Source organism: Toxotes jaculatrix, chromosome 9, assembly GCF_017976425.1.
Source record: "Toxotes jaculatrix isolate fToxJac2 chromosome 9, fToxJac2.pri, whole genome shotgun sequence".
In the NCBI taxonomy this organism is placed as follows: domain Eukaryota; kingdom Metazoa; phylum Chordata; class Actinopteri; family Toxotidae; genus Toxotes; species Toxotes jaculatrix.
The window spans coordinates 6,898,120-6,921,457 of NC_054402.1; the positions used below are offsets into that span (position 1 = coordinate 6,898,120).

The window sequence follows — 23,338 nt, forward strand, 5'->3', positions numbered from 1 at the left end:
CCTAATAAATCTACTATCTGTGGCCTGATTTTTCCTCTCAAGATGTTTTCCCCAGATAAAGAGGTGGCTGCCGTAATCAGACCATCAGTGAGGTGTATTCGCTCTGCCTAACTTACCTTCTCGTCTCTATCATAGTCAGCTGCACGACTTCTGGCGTCTCGACTACTGGGAAGATGACCTGCGGCGGAGGCGGAGATTTGTCAGAAACCCATTTGGCTCCACCCACTTAGATATCACATGCAAGTCACTGCAGGAGTATGGTGAGTATTTTTTTTTTTTTCAAACCTGTTAGAGTTAGGAAGCTGAAAATTCAAGTAAATCATTACCCCATATTAAATATAGAATATCAGTACCACAGTGCCATTAAAGCATCCGAGGAAAAAAAGCTTTAAAAGGGCACTAAAGTTTAGCCCTGGCTTGTCCATATAGTTTAGCATATTGCTCAGGAGAAGTTAATTGTCATTTTTATAGGTAACATATTTATGAGTTCTGTGAATTGAACATGACACGTCCATTTTATTGCACTTTTTTTTTCATCACAACACATACTCAAGAACAAATTAGATCTCTCTCTTTATTGTTTTCTTCTCTTCGCCTGAACATTCTTACTTATTGACCCAGGCACTCTTGTAGTGTTGCCCACCACCTTGTGTCAATTTTGCCTTATGTCATGCAACACCGACCTTTATAGGAAAGCAGCTCAGTACTATTAAACACTCTTGGCCCCTCTCTCCTGCTTGTAATTGAGTAACAGGGCAAATGTAATAACGGCAAAAGGGTGAATGTATTGATTTTGAAATTAATGGAGTAAGCACCATTTTAACTTTATAGAAAATAGAAAACAGGCGATGCATTATGGCCATGGTAGCCTTTTAAAATTACTGTAGACTTACAGCAACACATGCATAATGATCACAATGTTCACTGACCTCCTGTGTGTCTCCGTGTTGAGCTACTGAAGCCGACCGTGGGCTGAGTTCAGCATGTCATCTGGCTGCTCTCAGCTCTAGCTCTGCCATGGCTGCTATATGAAGATCAGGGCAGCGCTGTAGATAAACACATGCCAGCTGCTGCCTCAGCTGCAGTTGGTCCATATATGAGGCACACATGCAATAATGGCACCTTCTGCTTTAGATTTTGTGGTGGTTCCTTTATTTTTAGCCATAAGCTAATTTTGCAGGCTTTTGGTGATGCGTAGATTCTGATGTGGGGAGCACACGAGTAAAACAGAGTTCTTTTAAGCTGTTTACAAATATTTAAGGCTTTTAACAACTTTGTTACCATCAGCAAAGATATTGTGTTGCATTGTTTCAAAATTGCCTACCCGTCAATACCAGTAAAACTGTACAACAAATCAAAACGTCAAGAAAACTCTTGACTCTCTTGACACTTCCTGCAGCATAATCTGCCTCTCTGCTCATCCACAGTATGCTCCAGCTTGCATTTTTTCTGTTGCTGTGTTTTTGTTTAATTTACTCATTATTTTGTAGTTGTTTAAGCTGTTATTTATTGTAATAATTATTATTACTATTATTGTTATTAATAATAATAATAAAATAACCCCAAAGTATGCTATTTCTGGCTTAGTTTCTGATTTATGCGGAGGCCCTAGTGTGACACAGAAGTAGTGTATTAAGCTATGTTGTAAAAAAAATCTATGACTGCTTCTCATCTTCTGGGAAGGAACAAGCTGCAAATTTTTCAGATGTAGTAGTGGTAGGGGTGTGATGTACATGATTGTTTTATTGTACATAAAACACTTGGAAAATGCAATTTTGATTAAATTACTTCAACTCATAAAAATGAAATGTTACTTATAATGTTATTATAATGTAATGTAATGTAATGTTATTTAGTCCATCAAATCATCAGAATGTGTTTTTGAGGTATCAGTTATACTTATGTTGTTTGACATTAGAGCCTCGGTATAGTTGACTGAAGACTTGTTGAAGTCCTGCTGGCATGCGGTGGTTTTAATGAGTGGAATAATGTATAAACTTGTCAAGTGAAAGAGATCGCCTGCGGCCGGATGGCCCTCATGCTCTCCTTGAGAGGTGAGCTGTACTTTCAGGCTTTTTCCAGCACGCTTTGATGTGGTTGCACAGCGGAGGCCAGGTTTTGTTATGAGTTAAAATGAGAAGGATCTTTTGTTCTTTTTTAGAGCTTCGGTAGATTTCGTTGGCAGTGACAGTTGGCAGTTTCTGTTTTAAATGCACTATGACAGTTGTTGTGTTTTTTATGAATATTCACTTTTAATTAGCATGGTATTACAGATAGGGCCTGTCTTTAGCAGATAACCCTGGTGCAGAGGCTCAGAGGTTGGATATCCATTAGTCATAACATCCAGACTTTGTTTCTGGGCTTTGACAAGCACTCCATAGAACTTTTTACTGGGTTCCCGGCTGCATAGGCACCAGAGTAGAAAAACAAAGAGGCTTGTTTGAGTTGGCCCTTGAGAGTCATTATTAAAGCTTTAAAATCTGGGTCTTTTGGAGAACCAGTAGGTTGTCCAAATTTAATACACAGTTTCTGGTTTGACAGCAGGATATGACAATATACACTCAGCCACCATCTTGAGTTTGAAGAGGGCAGACTTGCACTGTTGTGTTCACAGTAAACGTCAGTCTTTTGAGCTCACTTGGGGAAAATGAAAGTGAGTAGGATTTTTTTCTTTTTCACAAAGAACATTTCAGTGAGTGAGTGGCCTGCTTCATTTTTGACAGCAGCTAAAAGTCTCACAATCCTCAGTGTTTTCTCTTAGAATGTAAGAGGATTTTTTTTGCCATTTTAGTTGTTGGATTAATTTATTCTTTTGTTGTGTGGATTGTTTGACCAAGTAGTTTGACCACTTATGGCTTGTACTTGAAATCTGGACTACAGTTGCCAGTGGCAATATTTTTAAACCTTTATGTTAAAATTTGACCTCATTTGTGAGAAAAGTTTCACTATAAAAGTTAAGTTGAATCCTATACCAAGCTGAAACAGAATATAGATCATCCTCAGAGAGCAATTAAAATGAAAATTCTTTGGGAGTTCAAATGTCGAAATGAGATTTTTAAAAAAAAAATCAAGTTGATATATTGGCAAATGCAGTTCATCAGTGTAACCTTTGTAATCAGTTTTGTGCAGTGTGTGTATCGGTGTGTGTGTGAGAGAGTGTGCACATTCATGGACGAGTGATGGGAGGTTAAACTCTGCCTTAAACTCTGCCTCGTTGTCTATTAGCAGCATTGACAGCTTAGCCAGCACATTCTGTCTCTGCCCTCTGCCTATAATAACCTGCCCTGTTACAACCAGCCACTGCCCAGTATCAGAGTATAGTGTTAGGTGATTGGAACTGGGCAAGCATGAAATGGAAGTCACGTTAATATTGATCCAAGTGTTTAACGGGGTGTTTTACCTCCGGGTGTCCTTGCTGTCTCATTTCAGGTGAGCACCTTCTCTCAGAGCTGGTTGCCCCGGGTGGAGATCTTTATAGCTCTTTACTGCAGCAGAAGCACCAACCTCGTGATGTGATATTAACCTTCTCCAGCTTTATAATCAAACATATTAAACTGCAACAAATGACATCTGGGCATTTACTTGCATGCAGATCTGGACATTCGAATGCAGCCGTTCAGTAAATACACGATATGTTCAGTCACCATTATGTGGGGTACGTAACGCTGAGGTCCAGATGGAGACTATTAGACACTGTCGTTAATGTTTTGATGGAGAGAAGATGAGGTTGTTTGTAACCGTTGGCAGCACAGTAGACACACACTGCACATCCCAGGATATTGAATAAAAATCACCCCAAGAGGAAGCGTCTGCACTATATAAACTTCCCTACATCAAAGTTATAATGTTTACTTTTACGGTCTGAAAACACATACTCTGCAATACGGATGGCTTGCATCACAGGAAGTATGAAGCTGTCATTTTTTTCCCCTCATTTCATCTTTCAGTGCAGAGTAAATAAAAGTGAAGAGACAGAGGGCAGAATTGCATCGCCCTAGCAGTAATGCAATCCCATGGACTGGACTTTTTCTCTTAACGTGGAATGTGGAGCCTGTGGAGAGGGTGCGTAGGAGGGCAGGATCAAAAACAGATAGAGTCTGGGAAACGGAAGAGATATATTTAAAACATTCAATAGAGCTCACATTATATGGATATTGGAATGACTGCACAAAACGCTGATGTACATTATAGGATAGTGTAGTAAATAAGCTATGGAACTGAGGCTTAGATTAATGCGTGTTATCTACAGAGATCTGACAGAATGAGACATAACACAGAATAATTCCTGCAAAAACCCTACAGTTTAAGATCTGTTTGTTTAGAGTTAGTATTTGTTTAGAAAGAGGCCCAGATAACTTTGTGTCTTTAGCTGTGTCCAAAATGTTGCCTGTCATATCAATTGAGAAACATTCTGTGATTTTTACAAGAGCCCAGTGTTTGCCTTTTTCCAGCATATTGTCCGGATCTCTCTTTGCTGATCAACTCACTTCATAAAAACCTGAGGTATTTTGTGTTTTTATTTATAGTTGTGTATATTGAATTACCCAAAGTATTTGTGAAATCAGCTTTTTATTTGTCCTGAGTTTAAGTTCTCACACAAGTTAGTTGAACCGTAGGTAAAACATGATGTTGTGGATTTCTTTTTGAGGAGAAGCGGTGAAGTGGTTGAGGCAGGGTATATAATACATAGGAGACTTAGAAAAGCACATGCTTGCCAGCTCTACTGAGGCTATAAAAATGAAAGGCCAGTGCCACAAAACTCTCCAGTGTTGCAGTGTATGAAACATGGACCCTTGGCAGCAGTATTATAGTTGATTCAACAGTCTTTTAAAGGCCTTTCAACTCTTATCTGTTCCATACTGCATAGTAAAACTACTGAACACTGAAATGCTTCCAAAATGAAAGCCTTTATGTAAGATTATAAAGTTCATTTGAGTTTGGTTTTAGCTTATTCGCAAAAGACTAAGTTTTCTTGATTTCATCATTCTGAGGAAAATCCTTATTTCTTTCTTATTTCAAAATATTACTGCATGCATGTTCTTTTTTAAATGCATCTCGATTTTTTATTATCATTGTGTCTTTTGTGTTTTTTTTTTTCTTTTTCTTATCTAAATATTTTCATTGTGTTTTCAGGAACACTGTGCCACAGTGGGCCATTGGTAGATATTGTAAAAGTAGCTCAGGACCATGGATCCTAGTTGAACCCCAGTGATGAGTGCTCAGGGGCGGCCTCCGTTGGTCACAGCTGGCACGTCTTTATCAGTCTCCAATGGGGTCACGAAAGCTCTGCAGTTCACTTTACTGAGTGTAATTATTGCACTCTGAGGCAGTTTCAACTCAGTGATTGAACAATAGGACCCGTGAGACTGGTGATCAGTGGCTTCTCACTGTTCCTGAAGCAGACATGAAATGAAACTGCTGTGATTCTTTCAGACATGTTCAGAAGTCAGTGGCTTTTGATGTACTTCTCACTTCATAAGGTTAATTAGATAGATACTAGATGGTAAGGCATCATTATACAGTGACACGGCGTGAGCAACATTTTTCTTCAATATGAATTTTATCAAGTGAGTATTAGTTGGAAATGCTCATCTCAGATGGTTTGAAAGAAAAATCTGACACACTTTGAAACTTATGAAACTAAAGCATACATCTGTAGCTGTATTGTTTGGTATTTTTGTCAATTTTTGTAATTTTGTGAATGATAGCTCTAGACCACCATAACAGTACTCTGACGATGAGTCGAATTAAATTATGATAAAATATAAATGTAGAGTAAGAACGTCAGCTTCTCACACCATAAAATCAGCTGAACAAAGAATATATAATCCTTCAGTACGTGATGATTGGTCTCTACCCCAGCCTGCACTTGTCTCTCATTCTTTTTAATTTTAGGTCACTCATAAGAGTTAGATTGGATATTCAATTGGTCATTCTCTTTGTCATGCCATCCAATGGTCAGGGGCGAACACATGAAAAGCTCTCTAATGAGTCTGCTTCGACACCACTGCACAGCAAGTACTGTAATAGTGACAAATTGCAACTCTCTTCATAGCAGCACTTTTAATACAAGAATGTCTTCCAGTCAACAGGCTCATCATTCATGAGAAGATCACCTTCCATGTCAGCACATTTTCTCCTTCATGTCATAGCTCTTCATTTTTTTTTTTTTAACTGCCATATTACTTCTTCTATGAGAGCTAAATTGCATTGTGGGTAAAACTGGTCCTCTGCCCTTCACTGTTGCCCCCCTAGAACAATTGATGTTGACCATTTGCGTGTAAAAATCAGCATGGTTTATTTGGTCTACTCAACCCTGTCCAGACTTGCCAATCAGAACATCAGCCTGTGTGCTGAGCTTTCCCTCATTTACTTGGAGCATAATGATGGTTTACAGAATTACAGTTTTAAGTTTCACTCATTCTGCTTTGATCTCTGACCGCTGGCTGGCTTTTGCCTTTAACATTACACAGAATTCATTTCCGAAACTCACAGACTTCTTCCCTCTGTCTGATGAAAGCACTCCAGATATGAGACAGAGCAGGAAGCAGACTTTTTTCTCAGTAGCAGTGTTGACAACAGTCAAATGTGACCTCTTCAAGACAAGGTACATGTTCCTCAGGGGAGCGAGAGGCGAATTAAGAACGGTGCTGAAAGGGAAACATGTCAGACGGGTGTCAGCCACCTCCCATTTCTTGATATGTGTTCTTCCTTTTTTGTACACGCAAGCTTCTCCTCTGGTTATTTCCTACACTGGACTTCAGAAAGACAAATTCACATAAACGTTCTGAGCAGCCGTGTGGCAGGCACATGTTGGAGATGGGCTGATTTAAGCTGATAAATGTGTTGTGAGACCTCTTTGTTTTTCAGGATGTATGAACACATCTTTTTCAATAAACCTGCTTCACTATAGCTATACGATGAAGTCCTGGTGCAAGCAGCCTCCTAATTGTTCTGTCTGTTCAGTCTCACTCTTGTCAGGTCTCCAAAAGCGGCAAATGATATTTCTAATCGACTATGAGCTCGGGATGTATCCTGCGACTCAGCTGTTGGTCTTTCAAGATGCAGATAGTGTTTCATTGTTGACCTTGTCTAAAAATAAAAGCTGAAACACTTCTGATGTTCAACCATGTGAAATGTATTCAGTGAACGAATGTGTACCGTGACATTCTTTCATATGCTATGGCAAGTACATTAGAGAACATCTCATTTCAGGTTCATCCTGCATATCATTGTGTATTTCATACAGAGATTGCCCATGGTTTATTACGTCTTTCATATTTTACTACATGTTATGCATTTTAAGAGCCCATAAAAACAGATTCCTTTGTTTGAACTTGTGGATATACCCAAATGTGGTTAGCATAAACCATAGCTCGTACTCAGAAATGTGGTTGGTACGCTCAGTTATTTTGAGGTCTGTATGTATGTCAATGTATAACTGCACTAAACTGTTACTTATGGTTTACATGAGTAGTAATTTATTTGTTCTACTTGTGAAATGTGAAAACATTTTCATTTTCTCACAGTGATGACTAGTTACTGTATGTGTGTGTGTGTTCTGTCCATTTCGGCACAGTGACTAATATCATTCTGAGCTTTAGAGGGCGAAGAGCAATAATTCTCTTTACTCCATAATTCCTTTTTTACAGGCTCAGAGGAGGATGAGATGGTCAAGTCTAAGAAGGCCTTCCGCAGTCAAACTGTAGCCAGCCAGAACCCTGAGACAGAGCTGATGCTTGAGGGAGACGATGATGCTGTCAGCCTGCTGCAGGAGAAGGAGATGGACAACCTGGGTGGTAAGTTAGCACACCAGCACGTCCATTAATCCCAAGTCATCACCATCACCTCCGCTCGAGCATCAGCACTTGTCTTTTTTCTGTCATCTTCCTAATAGCTAGCATATGATCAATATCAGTGCATAAAAGGAAGAGTTTGGATCAGTGTAGCATCTTATATAGATATTTGATAATAGCATTATTTAGTATTCAAAATCATTTTTTCTGATGTGTTTGAGTTCACTGGTTGGGTTCTGCAGTTCACGTTCAGTGTATTTCTGGAGTCAAAGCCTTTGCCTCAGCGTTCTGACCTGGATAGCTTTGCTTAAGTTTGACATCTACAATTTTGTTTTGGTCTGATAAGTGTCCCTCTCTGTTTTGTTTTGGATCTCCTCAGCACGGTTCCTTCCTCGTGTGTTTATCTCCAGAGGCAAGTCTTCTAAAGTTAAACTAACACCGGAAAGATTATCAATCCAGATATGTCACAATTCATGTTTAGGATTTCTCAAGCAACCAGTGATTACCGTTTATATGAACCGCTGTTTGCTAATTCCTAACTTTACAGTGGCCTTATTTAATCCATTAACCTAGTAATATGGCCTTAGTGGTGGGACGACACCATTCAAAATCTATTTGTATAAATTGTGTTGTTGTATTTAGATCATGTCGTTAAACTCATTTTATACTCTATATTACTGCATTATTGTGTAGTGGAAAGTGCCATTGCCCTATGGCTGGTATATTGGTCATTACATTTTAATAAGGCCATAGTAAAGTGTCACTTAGTGTAACCGAAGTGATCTGAGCTACGACACCTCTTGATGATACTGATTAAACAACAAAACTACTGAATGAAAATCCGGTGTATAAATCTTATAAGATCAGATTCAACATTTCATCACTCTGAATCAAACCCCTCTTAATAAAAACACACATGATGAAACACATATATCTCCATAAATAACCAAGGAATTAATTCTTTGATTAATTATTTCAGTTAATCTCTGTATACATTTATTTTTCCATATAATCCATTCTATGGAAAATCTAAAACCACAGCAATTAATTTTCCTCATTTAAATGAATAAAATATGTTAATTTTTACAGAACCTAGAGGGACTTTGCCAAGAAAATTGCATATAATGTGTATTTTCCTTGTGGACGAGAACACTTGAATGTTAAGGGAGCGCAGACAACAACTTAATTATTCTGCAGTTAAACTAACCCCCTGTCTCTCTACAGTTAATAATCATTAAGAGATTAATTGACACTTAATAGCTGAGGAAAGACAAATACAATATTAAATCTTTATGAATCTTAAATTTATTTTACCCATGTGATTGTTACTGCTTTTCTATCCAGTATCTTAACTCAGCTTTAATACTTTGTCTGACACAGTTCAGTCAGTAGTGTAACTTACTGCCAAGTCATTGGTTGCCCAGACCTCTTGTAATTTAACCAGCATCAAACACTGTGCGTGAGCCAAACTATCAAGCCAACCTCGAGCTGCTTTTCAAGTAACTGCCATTGCTTTAAAAGGTAAGTTATCCAGAGTTCAGATGTGTTTTGAGGGGAGATCAAGAATTCTCCACTACGTACTCGTCAAAAAAGCCAAATCTTCACTTAACACCTCATGCAAACAGTTGGTGATTTTAATAAGCAGAATCTGTTACTTGTTTGATGCCTAAATAAGGCTGGCTTTTTACTATAATATTAAGTAATACTAATCATTGGCAGACATAATCAGATCCAAAAACATTTCCTATATTCCCTTGACAAAGATAATAAATCAGTAAAGAAGTAAAAGAATTAGTTTCTCCCCTAAGGACCATCAACTCACTGTTATCACTGGATGTTGTTTTATATAAATGTGTCTATCTATCTATCTATCTATCTAACTATCTATCTATCTATCTATCTATGTATATCTAAATATATATGTGTGTGTGTGTGTGTGTGTGTGTGTGTGTGTGTGTGTGTGTGTGTGTGTGTGTGTGTGTTTGTGTGTGTGTGTGTGTGTGTTATGGCTTGCTAAACGAGGCTCAGGCTGATCCAGGGCACTGCTGAGCAGTGAAATCCCCTCTTAAGATCCCTCAGATGAATCACAGAGGAGGAGGCTAACCCCTCCTCTTTGTCCCAGCGTGAGCAGACAGCCAAACGCTCTGTCTGTCAGATGAACCCTTGACTGCCCGATCAGAAGAGCAAGGCGAAAACACAAGCAGAATGTATTCTCCTGAGAGAATTAATAATGACCTTGTACAAAACAGAATTGTTGAGATTGGATCTCTGTGATACATTTATGAAGAGTAAGCGTGTTTGAAATTATGAGCCTAACATTAACTTTGAAGAATAATCGTTGGAATCGATTTTTTTTCTTTTGTGTGAGTGTGTGTGTGTGTTGAATCAAAGTTGAATTCATGGTTTTACCAATAGGGGAGCTCCCTCACACTAACATTTGGGTAATGTTTTTACCAGGATGCACTGTCTGTGCTTGGCCAGTATCTAATCTCAGGCATGAACAGCCTTAATGAGAGGTCTGGGACTAGATCCTTGTCAACAACAGAGCTCCTCCTGCCAGCCGTTGAGTCAGTGCCTGCTGCTGCTGCTGATGCCAAATGGGCGGCTCCTGCACTCAAGGGCCCAGGCAGTTGTGGTCACTGAACCTATGATTAGTTTTGCTCCCCCACAAACATTAGAAATGCTGTCCGTGCTTGCACTAGCATTAAATTACCCTTTTTTAATTCACATATTATAACCAAAATTGGGTAAACTAGAAACGTAAGATGAGCATGTGAGAGGCTCACAAGGTATTTCTCATGCCATGACATTTGACTGTTCTGTTGGCATACCAGAGCCGTGTTAGTATACCCCGAAGTGTGGTTTAGCAGCCACAACCGTTTTGTTCCGACTTAATTTAGTCTTTCTGTATCCATTTCGGTCCCCATTCACAATACTGAGTCCTTGAGTAGTGACATGTTTATAAGAGAGTAAAACCAACACAACATTTCTCGATATGTAGTCTTAGGGGAAAAAAAGTGAGAAAAGATGAGTGTTATTCTGCGTTTTGTATAAACAAGTTCCCCAAGTTTCTTGTTTTTCTTTTTTAAATTTTTCATGAACTAATTTTTTTTTTTATTAAAATGTCTGCAAGACCTTAATATAAAGAGAATATGAGTTCGATCAAAATTAAAATTCCCAAACAACAGTGGAAAGTGTATTTATTTTAAATATTGACATTTTTTTTGTCTATTTTAATTTAATTGTACAGTGCACCTTATTAAGTAGTCCGTAGTGCAATAAATATTTCTCTATGCTCTTATATCAGCGTTGAATGTTATATGTTGAAAGATAAATGCATGCTTTGAAAACAGTCGGGGGGGAAAGCAAGCATTTCTTCAGAGACTCAAATGAACAACAAAGCGCTGTTTTTCAGACACTCAGCACAGAGTAGGTTATAATGCCCGCAGCTGTGCGTCATTGTGTATAATGTGTGTGTATCTATTGTAAGCCGCATGTACTGTTTGCAAGTGAATGATAGTGATCAGGTGTGCAAGTTACCCACTTCCACTTGAATTTCTCTCATAATGTAAAATATAGAAGCATTTGGCCCAATCAAAAGCAAATGGATTGTGGGTAAAAATACACCCATCTTCTCAACAGTTCTCCCAAACTCCCACCACAGCAAAATGAGACTTTTCATCACTTCATTAAATTGACTTGTCTTTTGACAAATATTTGCATTTTCATTAAATTAAAAAGGCCCAACAGCTAAGTATTCCAAGCTTTAGTCTATGTACACCACTCATCCTGTGTAACCTGCCTTTAATTTCATTATTCTCATGTAAACATTTTAAAGCCATATAGCCTAATTATGGAAGGATCCCTGAGGGGATTACTGCCTAATCCTCTTCCTCCCCATGAGCGATGGATGCTGTGGCTTAATGCTTCAGGCTAGTGTCTTTCTCTGTGCAGCCCCGTAGGGCCACAATACAATGCATCAGTTCTAGTTGTGTTATTTTTAGTAAGAGGTGAATGGGCTTGTAATTTAGGGGCTGGAACATGAAGACAATTTCCTTTTATTGTAGCTGAAACAGCTAATGCCACAAAAAGGGTAAACTGGCAGGAGTGATATTAATTATTATAATATTTTGCATACATTTTACATAAATACTTTCACTCCTTAATGGCCTGCAACTGAATTAAATATATATCTTTTTTTAACTTCCTTTTTTAAAAATCATCTTTTACAAATACACTAAACGTTATCTGAAATGCAGTAAAACGGGATGAGGTTACTGCAAGTATTTACTCTTCATACGAAGCTTGTAAGCAGCGTGTAGCGCCTGGGTTGATAGCATCAGCAGATAGGATCACCGTTAATGGACCCGAGCAACGCTGCGAAAAAAAAAAAATCCAGGGAGGGCGGTTTGACTGTGCAGCTTGCAAGAGCGATGAAGGGGCGCTCTGGGAGTTGAGACCGAAATCCACTTGTATTCCTGTAACACTATCGGCCATAATTGGCTGAGGAACGCAGATTAAGATTGATGAGACATTAAAGTGGCTCTTTGGAGTTTAGGGGATCGATAAATATCCTGATTTCGAGAGCTTTCGTTTGAGAGCAGACAAATCACTGTAACGGTGCTCCACAGCGACACTGATCTGAGAACATGGAGGATGAAGCGGAGGCGGAGAGGGAGGGAGGAGACTGAAATAAAGATGTGATCACTATCAGCTGACCAGGGTCACAAACCCTCCTTAAAATTCTGCGCAATTATTTGGATTTTAAAAAACAAGTTTGTAGTTTCATAGTTTTTTGGTTGTAGTTTTAGTGCTTTGTATTGTTTTACTGTACATATATATGTAGGCACATATAAAGTGTTTTTATTTCTCCAAATCCACTTCGACTGCCCCTGTTAAAGCATCCCTGAATGTCAGTGATCTAAATTACGTTATGGCGATATAACCATGTGAGGGACATAAGGAATAATTTATTTTGTATAATCCAGTGAACATCTTATTTCTTAATAGCGGTGGTGCTTGCGTTATGATCCGACCAGGTCGTAACACAATTTTGTTATCGGTGCATCACTGGTTTACAAACAGGTACAAATAGGTACAATGTTTTGATGGCACCTCTCTCTGTTCATGGGCCAGATGAATTCATTGTGTAATGCGCATATGGACACGTGCAATACAAAAAAAAAAAAAGGCGTCCACGGCCTTTGTTTGATGGCACGGTGAAAGTACAAATATGAAAACTTGAATGAAAGCTGTCACAATTGCACATAATCTGACTGAATTCCAATCCTTAATTTTAAAACTCTAATAAGCGTAGGCTGTATAGTTAGCGGTGTAGTGTGACACAAGTACGCCGCTGGCGTGATGGTGTCCCCTGTAATCGCATTTATCAGTTTTACAGAATTAACCTCAGCCTTGCTTTATTTTTATTTTTTTGCACGTTACTGATTCAGTATGTGGCTGCCCCCCTCTATACTCTGCAGGCCCAGTGGTTCTGAGCAGCCCGGCCCAGCTCGTTGCCCCTGTCCTGGTGGCCCGGGGTACTCTGTCCATCACCACCACTGAAATCTACTTTGAGGTGGACGAGGATGACCCTGCCTTCAAAAGGGTCGACCCAAAGGTAAGTAACAGGCAAGCAAGTGTACAGTCCGAGTTTGAAGCGGGTAGTTGGGTTTATGACGTGTTTCACTGATTTTTTTCTTTTTTTTTTTTATTCTAACTGGCCGACAGGTATTAAATAATCACTAGATTTAAATACAGGGTTGTTGATATAAAATGAAAATGCACGGATTTACTCAGGTGAAGTTTTCAGACGTGCACTGCGCTTCTGTCCATGCTCTGTCTTGGTATTATTAAATGACATTTTGTTGTAAATCACGGTTGATTTCTATTTTGCTGTATTTTAATTTGCTGTATTATTTGCGCATTTTTTAAATCTCATAGTGACCTCTGAGGCCTACTCATCGTGCAAACTCAACCATCAAACAACTTTGGCAGATTATCAAACTATGCCAAGTTAACTGGTTATCCACATAATGTTTAAAAAAAAACATGCGAATTCTTGAACATGAGGTCGAGATTTAAAAAAAAGACTGGTCTGCAAGATTACAGATCTGGTAAAAAAAAAAAAAAAAAAGGCTGTGAATAGAAAATATTCATCTTTTCACCTATTTTCCGTTTTAAGGTGTCAAACTCATCTGTGTTGAACACCTGCAGGAGCCAGACACCCCAAAATTAAAAATTACGTTTTATTATTATTGCAAATAGCATTGGGCCTACCTCACTACTGTCAGAAGCACATTTAATAAAACCATAATGGGACACAAATATAAAACAGCTCGTTTTATTAGCTCTTTAAATTAGATCAAAGACAGAAATTAAAAAATCAGATCACAGATGTTATAATCCAGTGTATTTCAAGTGCATTTTTTTTTCAATTAAACTGTAATATATATATATACTATATATGTTATCATTTTCATTTTTTATCATGTAGGCCTAAGCATGGTAGAGAAAAACAACAACCAAAAAAAGTTAAGAGTACTTTAAATAATAATTCAAGTAAATTGATGGAATGTTTTCATTGTAACAAATGTCGTACGCCTACCATCAAAATGTAAACTTTCAAAAAATTAGAAAATGTCCATTGAAACAGATGAATCAGACTACCACTGATGCAAGTATAAATTAATAACGTTTCTACCAGATAAAGAAAAAGTTCAGAAGTAGATTTAAACAGGTGGATCCTATTTACGTGTCACAGAACAACATTCACAATTTCAGACCACTTGAATCACAATGTATGAATGTATTTACAGTATAAAATGTACAGATGTGTGTTTTTATTTTAATTTTTTTTTCCAACGTTTGTCACGGAGCTTTATTTTAAAGCATTTAAAGAAATGTAGGATTTAGGCAACCGTGTGGCACGGATAGAAAAGACACCACCGCTGAGGTGGCCTCCTGGTTTAAATGGTGGCCAATAATTTGAACTTGCTCCTAAATATTGACACCGCCAAAAGGTGCACAGGGATAATGGCAAACTAAACGGTTATAAAAAATCATCTTGAAACTGCCTAGGCCAAAACATATTCAACAACAGAGGACAGCCACATTTCACAAGACTTTGCAAACTGGTTGGCATTATTTTTCTGTCCGTTTATGAGCTCGTTAGGCCTCATTACCACAAATTTTAAGACGAGGTTAACTAACATATTTTTTTTACCTCAGAGTTTCTCCAAGCTTTTGGGGTTGGTCAGTATTTCTCTTGCCAGTCGCCAAGTCTGTTTGGCTGCGTTCTCTAGAGCAGAGTGAGGTTTTCCTTGAAACAGGTCTAAATTGGGCAGGAAATAATGCGGGCACCTTCTGCACTGCAAACATGAAATAAGCTGCAATAGTATCCCGTTCAGGCGGTCGCCGAGGCAGTTCTCATCCCAGTCCGACTCCCTGGGATGCTTCTCACACTCGTAGGAAACCAAAGTTTTCATGTGGTAGTTGTTCAGGGGTTGTCCAGGCAGTTCGAGGTGACGGTCGCGTAGCGCTTTCAGGACTGACAAGCATTTCTTCCTGCATCCACCCAAGAGGAGCCGGTTCTCGGCCTCGGCGAACTGCAAGACCCAGGCGTCGCTCTCCGCTGAGCTCTGCTTGCCGTTCAGCGAGTAGCACTCTTTGGATAAAAGATTGAAACCTTCCGCTTTGACTTCTGCCACTCGGTTAGGTCCTGGCCAGGGGATGTGAGGGAGAGGCCAATGCGCAGCACTTCGTGGCCAGATCCCAGTGCACTTGAAAGCCGGCGTGATTTGCACCACATATCTGTCCCTAATGCGCAACTTCACCTCACTTGTGTCAGCGACCATTTTGACAACATCTCTGTAGCTGCATTTATCCACTGCCTGCGCCACCAATGTCTGAAATCTCGACCGGATCTTACGCGCCGAGAGGTAACCAGAGGCTGTGATGAATTCAACCCAGAGAGACATGCTTCTCTTGCGACCGTCGCTGAGCTTGAGCACGGCGCAGCCCGGGAGAGACCCGTCATCCACAAAGTTGAATACTCCCATCTGATTCAGATAGAGTACAACCTCGAACTCGGTGGGTGAAATGACCTCCAGTCCCTCGAAACGATTATCCATCTCGCTGAGAGAGCTGATGAAGCGGGGCTCCTGCACCTCGACCTCCTTCAGGACATCCGAAACCACCTTGCACACCTCCCGGATGGTCTTGGAGATGGCTGCTTTTCGAGACTGACATTTCTCGTTGTAGTATTTGTTGAGGTGATACACCAACTTTGCCTGCGCGGCTATCATATTAGGGCAGAGATCCGGGTTATACACCGGAGTCTCGCAGTAAGCCGAGGGATCCAACGCGGCTGTTTGTACGGGAGCCAATTTTAGAGAAGAAAGAAAGCTATTTAAAAAGAAAAAAAATGTCTATTTATAAGACAACTATTCAAAGCTGTGCTCAGAGCACATGCGTAACAATCATATCATATCATTCACAGCTGTTGTGCCGCAAACTGCATTGAAGTTCTCGAAGCAAGTCCTCTGAATTATCAGGATGGCCTGATTAAAAGTCCATTTCAACCTTGTGAGGCGCAGTAGCTGAAAAAATGCCGTTTGGTTTTTCTCTGATCACTGTGCCAGTTAGGAGTCCGCGTAATTGCGCAGAGTGGAGTGTGCCCTCCTGACGCAGACGCCCGGTGTTGCTGTGTTTTACAACAGGGAGACACACACACTCTCTTTATTATAAGGGAGGAGTTGAAACCAAGATGTCCAATCGCTGTCGGATGCGTCACCGCTTCCCAGTTTATCGAAAACAAATTCATCCTCGGGTGTTATATACAAGTAAAAAGTACAGGTAGTAGTAGTATATCGAGGAGCGGAAGTACACCTACGCATTTGGAGAGAAGAAAAAAAAACAGCATTTTGACAGCGTTACGTTGCTTTTCCTTGGAAATTATCTCCTGCTTTTTTAGTCCGCTATGTTGAATCATATGTGAAACAGTAGGTGGGTTTAGAATTGTTAAAGTATTTATGTCTTCGGATAATAAGACATTTACATTTGCCATATTATTTAAATCTAATTTCCTCCACACAAGGCGCATCAGATAAATTAAAAACTTAAAATAAGGGAGTTTTTGGTGCACGAAACATATTTGTATTTGTAATTGAGGTTTGGCTTATTTGAACGTTTTGGTTTTGAAGTCGTATATGATTATTAAAATAATCATGATTTAGTTGATCAATTAGACCGTTCAGGGTTGGTTAAATTTATTGGATAGCTTGACGAGGTACCGGGGCTTATTTCTGAAATATGAAAAAGTTATGGCGCTGTTTATTTTTATATTCATGATTATATTTGACACATGAAATATTGTGGCTGTAATGCACGAGACAGTATATATCTCGAGCTTGTGTGTTAACCTGCAGATTGAGAAGGCGCATTTGCTTTGCTCTATACTGTGCGGGAACAGCCTGTACTGTGATGTGCAATAATTCCCTGCCTCAGTATTTTTTAGCCATTTAGTTAATGTGTATTGTAAGACAAACATACCAGTAACAGCTGCGATCTTAACATATATTTCTTTCTTACATTTCTCAAAATATGAAAAGTATATTAACCTATTTATTAAGCTTTATATTGCAACGTTTTATTCTGTTCGTCTGACAAACGGGAGAAGAATGTGTCAAAGAGTGAAAGTGTCCGTCTTTGCTTTCATAATGATTTTTTATTTATTTAAAAATATTAGTTAAATTGAAATTATTATCTTCATAAATGGCAGTAATCCAAATTAATTACTGATGAGTAGAATAATATACATTGACATTCTACAACCTGTTATTGGTAATGATACATTTATTTATTTTCTTCTAAAACAAGATAAAAATTACAGCAACAAAACAATAATAGCAAAATGCATAGCTTGAGTGTTTAAAAAGATAAGAAAACTAAATAAAAAACAGAAATTGCTAATAATTTTAAAAATTAAGAGTGACATGGTTGACCATTTTATATAAAGTTCCATTATATATCAGAGTGTTGTGTTAAGCAAAGCTATGTTGGTCTGATACAGACAGCGATTCACAATAAAGAGATCTTGTCTCCACACTAAGCCCTCTCTGGCTCTCATCATTGCACTGGCACTCCGTCTCTCAAGGTACAGTGTATGCTTTGAAGAGGACTTCAAAAAGATAATGCTGTACGGATCAGATAAGGAACACAAAGGCATTTACACATCTCTGCTCTAGTCAGAACTGCATACGACCAGACATTATGAGGGCAAACCGCCACTCGTCAGCTCTGACTCTCACGACATGGATGCGGCTGAGCAGGAGGTGGCGTGTACAGGAAGGACCCTGATAGATAGGTGACTCCCATTATCATCACAACCTGTCATGGATGCACTGCCAGTGGCTTTTTGGCAGGCCCCAATGATAATTTCACATCGTTACCAGGAAGAAATGATAGATATGGATCAGCGTCTTTTGTTTTTCATAAGTCTAATTTTGAGACTTGATACAGGTCAATGCTTATTCTGAAATTAAATAATAAGATTAGGTCTGTATTGTAGCTCTTTTCACATTTAGGTCTGATTAAAGTTCACAAACAAAAAAATATATTCTTACTGATATATTTCTGGAGGCTATGGAGTATATTATGGAAGGTTTTCATGTGGTGAAAGCTAGCTAAAAGCCTCTTCCCCTCTCAGGCTTTGATAGTCTTTTCCCTTATTCTCTCCCACTGTCTGTAGCCCAGCAGGTACTTGCCTTTTATTGAAACCAGACTAGTTTCACTTTCCAGGAGATCTTGCTCCGAGTCAGATACCTCCGAATCCAGTTGCACCTCTTGAGTTTGTGCTCCAGCCTCTTGCCATCCGTATGCGTGATAGAAGGGGGGATTTTCATTGAGATTATCACCTCTTAATCTAAAGCATGTGGCTGCACAGATCTTACAGTAACTCAACCTGCTCTATAGTCTCAAGATTCCAGCAGTTGTCAGGTCTGGCCTAAGACAATCCAATCTTCTTACCCGTATCTTTACCATTACAACATTACAAGCTTTGTTGCTTCATTCGCCTTCCCGCTAGGCTATTGGAGGCCCTCCAGTGTGATATATGGGGCTGTGATTCCAGCAAAGACCTATTTCTGACCCAACAAAATGCATGCATGATTGTGTAAATCAATACAATGACTTCTACTTCCCCTAATTTTGCACGAGCATGTGACCCTGTTTTGAAGGCTTCTTTGTTTCCAGAGCATGCCTCTACCCTTATTCATTTTTTCTCCTCCATTTTTCTTTTTCTTTTCTTCTAGCAAGACTGGTCGTCCTGTTAACATGGCCGGCCATAGGGTCAATGGTACTTTTCTGATGATTGAAATTATCCCTTGATGACACCACTCATGCCTTGAGTGACTCAAGATGATATTCCACTGATTGTTACAGATCTCATTAAATGTTTAAATGTATGTTAGGTTATTTCATCCTCAAGGCTCAAGACTATGGACTATATCTACATAAATTAGTTGTGTGTGTGTGTGTGTATATATATATGTATATACAGTATATGTATTTAACCAACACATATGTGATCATATACAAATAAACCTAATCTGTGTAAACAAAGATTTTTTTACGTAGCCTCAAGCATTTAATAAAACATAATAATATTTTGAAAAAGTCTCCAGGCGGACAACTGAAAAACCCTGCTCTGCAAATACTGTTGAGGGACTCATTTGACCAACCAAACTCTCTATGGCTCTTGCTATAAAAAGAGATTTTACAGTTACATTTATTCACGCTGTCTGCAAGTTTCAATTTTCTGTATTACCTCATTATGACATTATAGAAGTATAGCGTTTAGCTGAGTTTAAGCTGGATAAAGACCTTTATGAGCAGCAATCTTCAAACAGGCGACATAATTATGGATGATATTTTATTATTTTTATAATCCTATTACACAAGAACAAATAAGTCCTGCCATATGTTTTTTTTTTTCATTAAATTTCTGGGGTCACTTAGTATGTAAGAAAAAGAAACTCAAACCATGTCCCATACAAAGGGAGTTCGCCAGCTAGTTCCCAAGCTAATGTGCAGATTAGTCAAAGTGGACTTAATAGGATGACATATTTCTATATAAATCAGATTAAAAGCAGTGACACTTCAGAGATGTGACATCAATACTGGCTCTCAAACTGTGTGAAATAATATACTTTAATCTCTTGGGATAGCCTCTCACTTTGACACATTTTCTATAATTTTATTCGTCATAAAATGAAATTGTCATTGGGTTTTTAATAACGAAACATTATTATTCCAAGCAATATGGTGCCTCTGTAGGAGGCCAGTTAATTTTTGGGCCCAGAGCCTCACTGAGGACCCCCTTTGGATTGTGTCCTTTCATTTGTTTTACTCTGAACGGTGTATTAGCAGCCTCCTTTGGAGAAGTCAGGAAGCTGGACCACATAGCCAGAGGCTCTCAGAGACTCTCTAGTGATAAACTCAACAGGCTCTGTTCACTCTAACCTATATCAATATCATATGCACACACAGAAAACACCAAACTTACCAACATGATGGAAATTTTGAGAAAACAGAGAGCGAGAGAAAAGTGTAAATTATGAAACTTAATTGATTGTCTCAGCTTCATTTGGCCCTTCACCCCTCCCCTCTGCAATATGGTACGCTTGTCAGCCTTGGTGATAAATTACATGCATGTATTTGCATGAATTTAGCATGAATACCTCAGTTTTGTTTGTCAAAATAACGATCCAGAAAATGTGTAGTTTTCTGCACAAGAAGGAAAATACAGGCTTACATAGTGTTCACTGCACTTTTTTTTTCCTGCACAGGTTATGCAGTTGGCAATTAGGTGCGGTGAAAGTGCTGGTGCAGTGCTTTTCACTCCTTTCATGAGCATACAGTTTAGCTTTGTATTTTGTTGTACATGACAATGCTAAACATTGTATGCATGTTTTTTCAGTGTGCTTTTTCCTGTGTTTTCTGCAAATTGGTAGGGTTTAGACTGCAAAGAATTGACTAGTTTATTTGTAAACATGCAGTTCTTTTTCATTTTCTTTTATTCATCAAAGAAAACTATGTCTCTGACTTCCATCTTGTGTGTTGTAAAAGGCAACCATTCAGCAGCTCCAGCAGCAGTGTGATTAATCTTAATGTGGGTGAGATGTCTACCATCTAAAGGTGGGCGCTGTAATCATCTGCCCACTGACCCCATGGTGCTCATCTACAATCCTCTTTGCAGTCCTTGTGTCTTAAAAGTAATTTCAAATCTCAGATTAACTGAGCACAGTTCTCTCACATGTCATGTGTGGGTGCATCCAAGTGCAAAACAAAGAAAATGGAAGAACTGGTGCCATATTCTAGGTTTAGAGTTGCTAGTAATCAAATGCTGCAGGAGAGGCCTGTGATGAAATTAGGCGATGTTGCCTAAATAAGGGATGAAGGGTTCATAATTGCCAGTCCTAGAGATCTGAGGTGCTGGGTGCCAACTGTCAGAGCAGGGCTAATGATGACAAATGTCTCTCTATGCAGATTGCTGCAGCAGCGCGGGTGTGCAGCTGAGAAAGAACAAGAAAAGAAAAATGCAGAGGGCCTAATAAGAGAAAGCTTGTGTGCACATATTTAATGACCTACATGGAAACAAACCTCCCTAACTGATGGACTGACTTTGAAAGTACTCAAGCTTGATGTTGTTTAGAGTTAGCATAAAATGGAGGAGTCCCCTATGTTACATGTGACTGATATTAGAAGTCCTTAGTCTCTGTGACTACTGAGACTCATTGCTATCTGCTGCTTTAGCTGATAGAGTGAACAGAAGATAGAAACTAGAATTAACTTAAGTTTGCTTGCAAGTCTGCCAAGATGATTTAACAATAAAAATATCGTGCTGGCAAAGTTATTGCTATATTTAGCCAAACAATCCATCAACCCTGGAAGAGAGGACATGTAAGCATGGATCAGCTGTGCCCTTGTGTGTAGTTTACCTCCTTAGCTTTTCTCTAGTTGATACTTTGCTCATCATTGTGTAAGACGGCAAAATGTAGTAAAATGTGAAATGGCTTGTTACTGTGTGGGTCATGTAGAAATAACAGGCTGTTCCTGGTTAACATAGCTAAACTGTTGTTGGTTAACATGGCTTTAAAAAAGTTTTTGTGTCTTAAAAGTGTGCTTGATTTTAACCACCTTTGCATCAGGGAGCCATAAATCTGATTTCACTTACTGTGACGTAAGGCTCATGCTAATAAAAGAGCAAACCCAGAGTGTTGCATGGCCAGATTTCCCCAATTTGTTGCATGAATGGCTTTTGAAAGGGGTCCCTCTTTGTACAAAAGGAGTCTCGTCTTTGTTTGGTTTCGCCCCATCTGTGTCATCTGGTGGTCTGTGCAAGAGGGTGGTGTCTTGGGGTGCTCCCCAGCGGCGTTGCCAGTTGTTTTATGGACTCGGTGGAGTGGTGCTGGGAGTTCATAAGTTGGCTGGCCCATTGTGTGCTGAGCCCAGCTGACACGTGTGAATTGACTCCAGCATATTGACAGATCATTTCCATTAATAAATCGGAGGAGTCTGTCTTGTTTCACTCTGTGATTTATGCCCTTGCTTCATCATCCTCTGAGCTCAGGGTTAACTAACAACCCCCTGAATGACTCAACCACAAATTGCTGGAGGAAGGGACTTTGCTTTGTTCAATAGTTTAATGCACAGATGCATATTCTTTAAGTGCGCTATATCTTTTATGTTAAATAAAATCAAGTGAATTTATGTGTATAGCCCAAAATCACAAGTTTTTCTCACTTGTTATATAATTTGTACAATACATGGCACTCCCTATGCTTAGACTCTCTTAGAATTATCTGAGAATTTTATGTCCTATATTTACAATAGCATCTTGATCAAAGTCTGAATCATTGTTGTCTAGAAATGATTTCTGAAGTAAAATTCTGCACATTAAAACTGCATACAGGAACTAAAAGGGTGATGTACTAGACAAGTAAGTTTACATCTATCAAAGGACTGCCTGTTTTCTGTTGGGGATGGGTGGGCTGTTTCTTGATTTGATATTGAGCTGCTTTTGTCTGTAACCGCTGGTGTCTCATCAGCTAGGCCCTGATCCTCCATGGCGGCCATCCAGCTTGTTCAAAGCAACAGCCACACACTGCTGATAGTGCTGGCCTCAGCCTGGCCTGTCACCCCCACCACTGCTGCCACATGGAAGGCACATTTGCTCGCCACCATTTTATGCCGCTGTCACCCTCCCTTCAGCAGCGAGGGGAAAGAGGGGAGGTGAAAAGGAAAGGAGGGAAAGAGGGAGGCTCACCCTGAGCGGATGCTAGACAAAGATGGCAGCAGAGACATTTTGTCTACTTTCATTAGTTCTGGTGGTGGTGAGCTGTGCTGAATATTAGCCTGTTACTGGCAAAGCCACACATCGTGGAGCACAGACGGAGAGCATGTCACAATCAAATCTACCCCACCTCATTTCCATCTTCCTCACTGAAAAAGTGGGACATATGGGGCAGGATGCCAATTGC

At 39.3% G+C, this 23,338-nt stretch overlaps 2 protein-coding genes across 6 annotated transcripts in view; one reads left to right on the plus strand and one right to left on the minus strand.

Moving 5' to 3' along the window:
- Positions 1-23,338, plus strand: part of nbeab (neurobeachin b) — a 181,204-nt gene that overhangs the window by 111,820 nt on the left and 46,046 nt on the right. For 3 of the 5 annotated variants that reach the window (XM_041046640.1, XM_041046641.1, XM_041046638.1), the window contains exons 38-40: positions 136-260; positions 7,653-7,799; positions 13,280-13,416. In XM_041046640.1, the coding sequence (XP_040902574.1) occupies positions 136-260; positions 7,653-7,799; positions 13,280-13,416 (409 nt within the window). Of the gene's footprint in view, positions 1-135; positions 261-7,652; positions 7,800-8,175; positions 8,209-13,279; positions 13,417-23,338 lie in introns of all 5 variants that reach the window. The other 2 variants (XM_041046639.1, XM_041046642.1) reach the window with 1 other exon arrangement.
- Positions 14,143-16,488, minus strand: mab21l1 (mab-21-like 1). The gene has a single exon (XM_041046686.1). It carries the CDS (start codon positions 16,100-16,102, stop codon positions 15,023-15,025), a length of 1,080 nt encoding a protein of 359 aa, XP_040902620.1. The 5' UTR covers positions 16,103-16,488; the 3' UTR covers positions 14,143-15,022.

Bases quoted from the DNA above. Each gene is read 5' to 3' on its own strand.
- mab21l1 (XM_041046686.1), bottom strand. From the start codon at position 16,102: ATGATAGCCGCGCAGGCAAAGTTGGTGTATCACCTCAACAAATACTAC.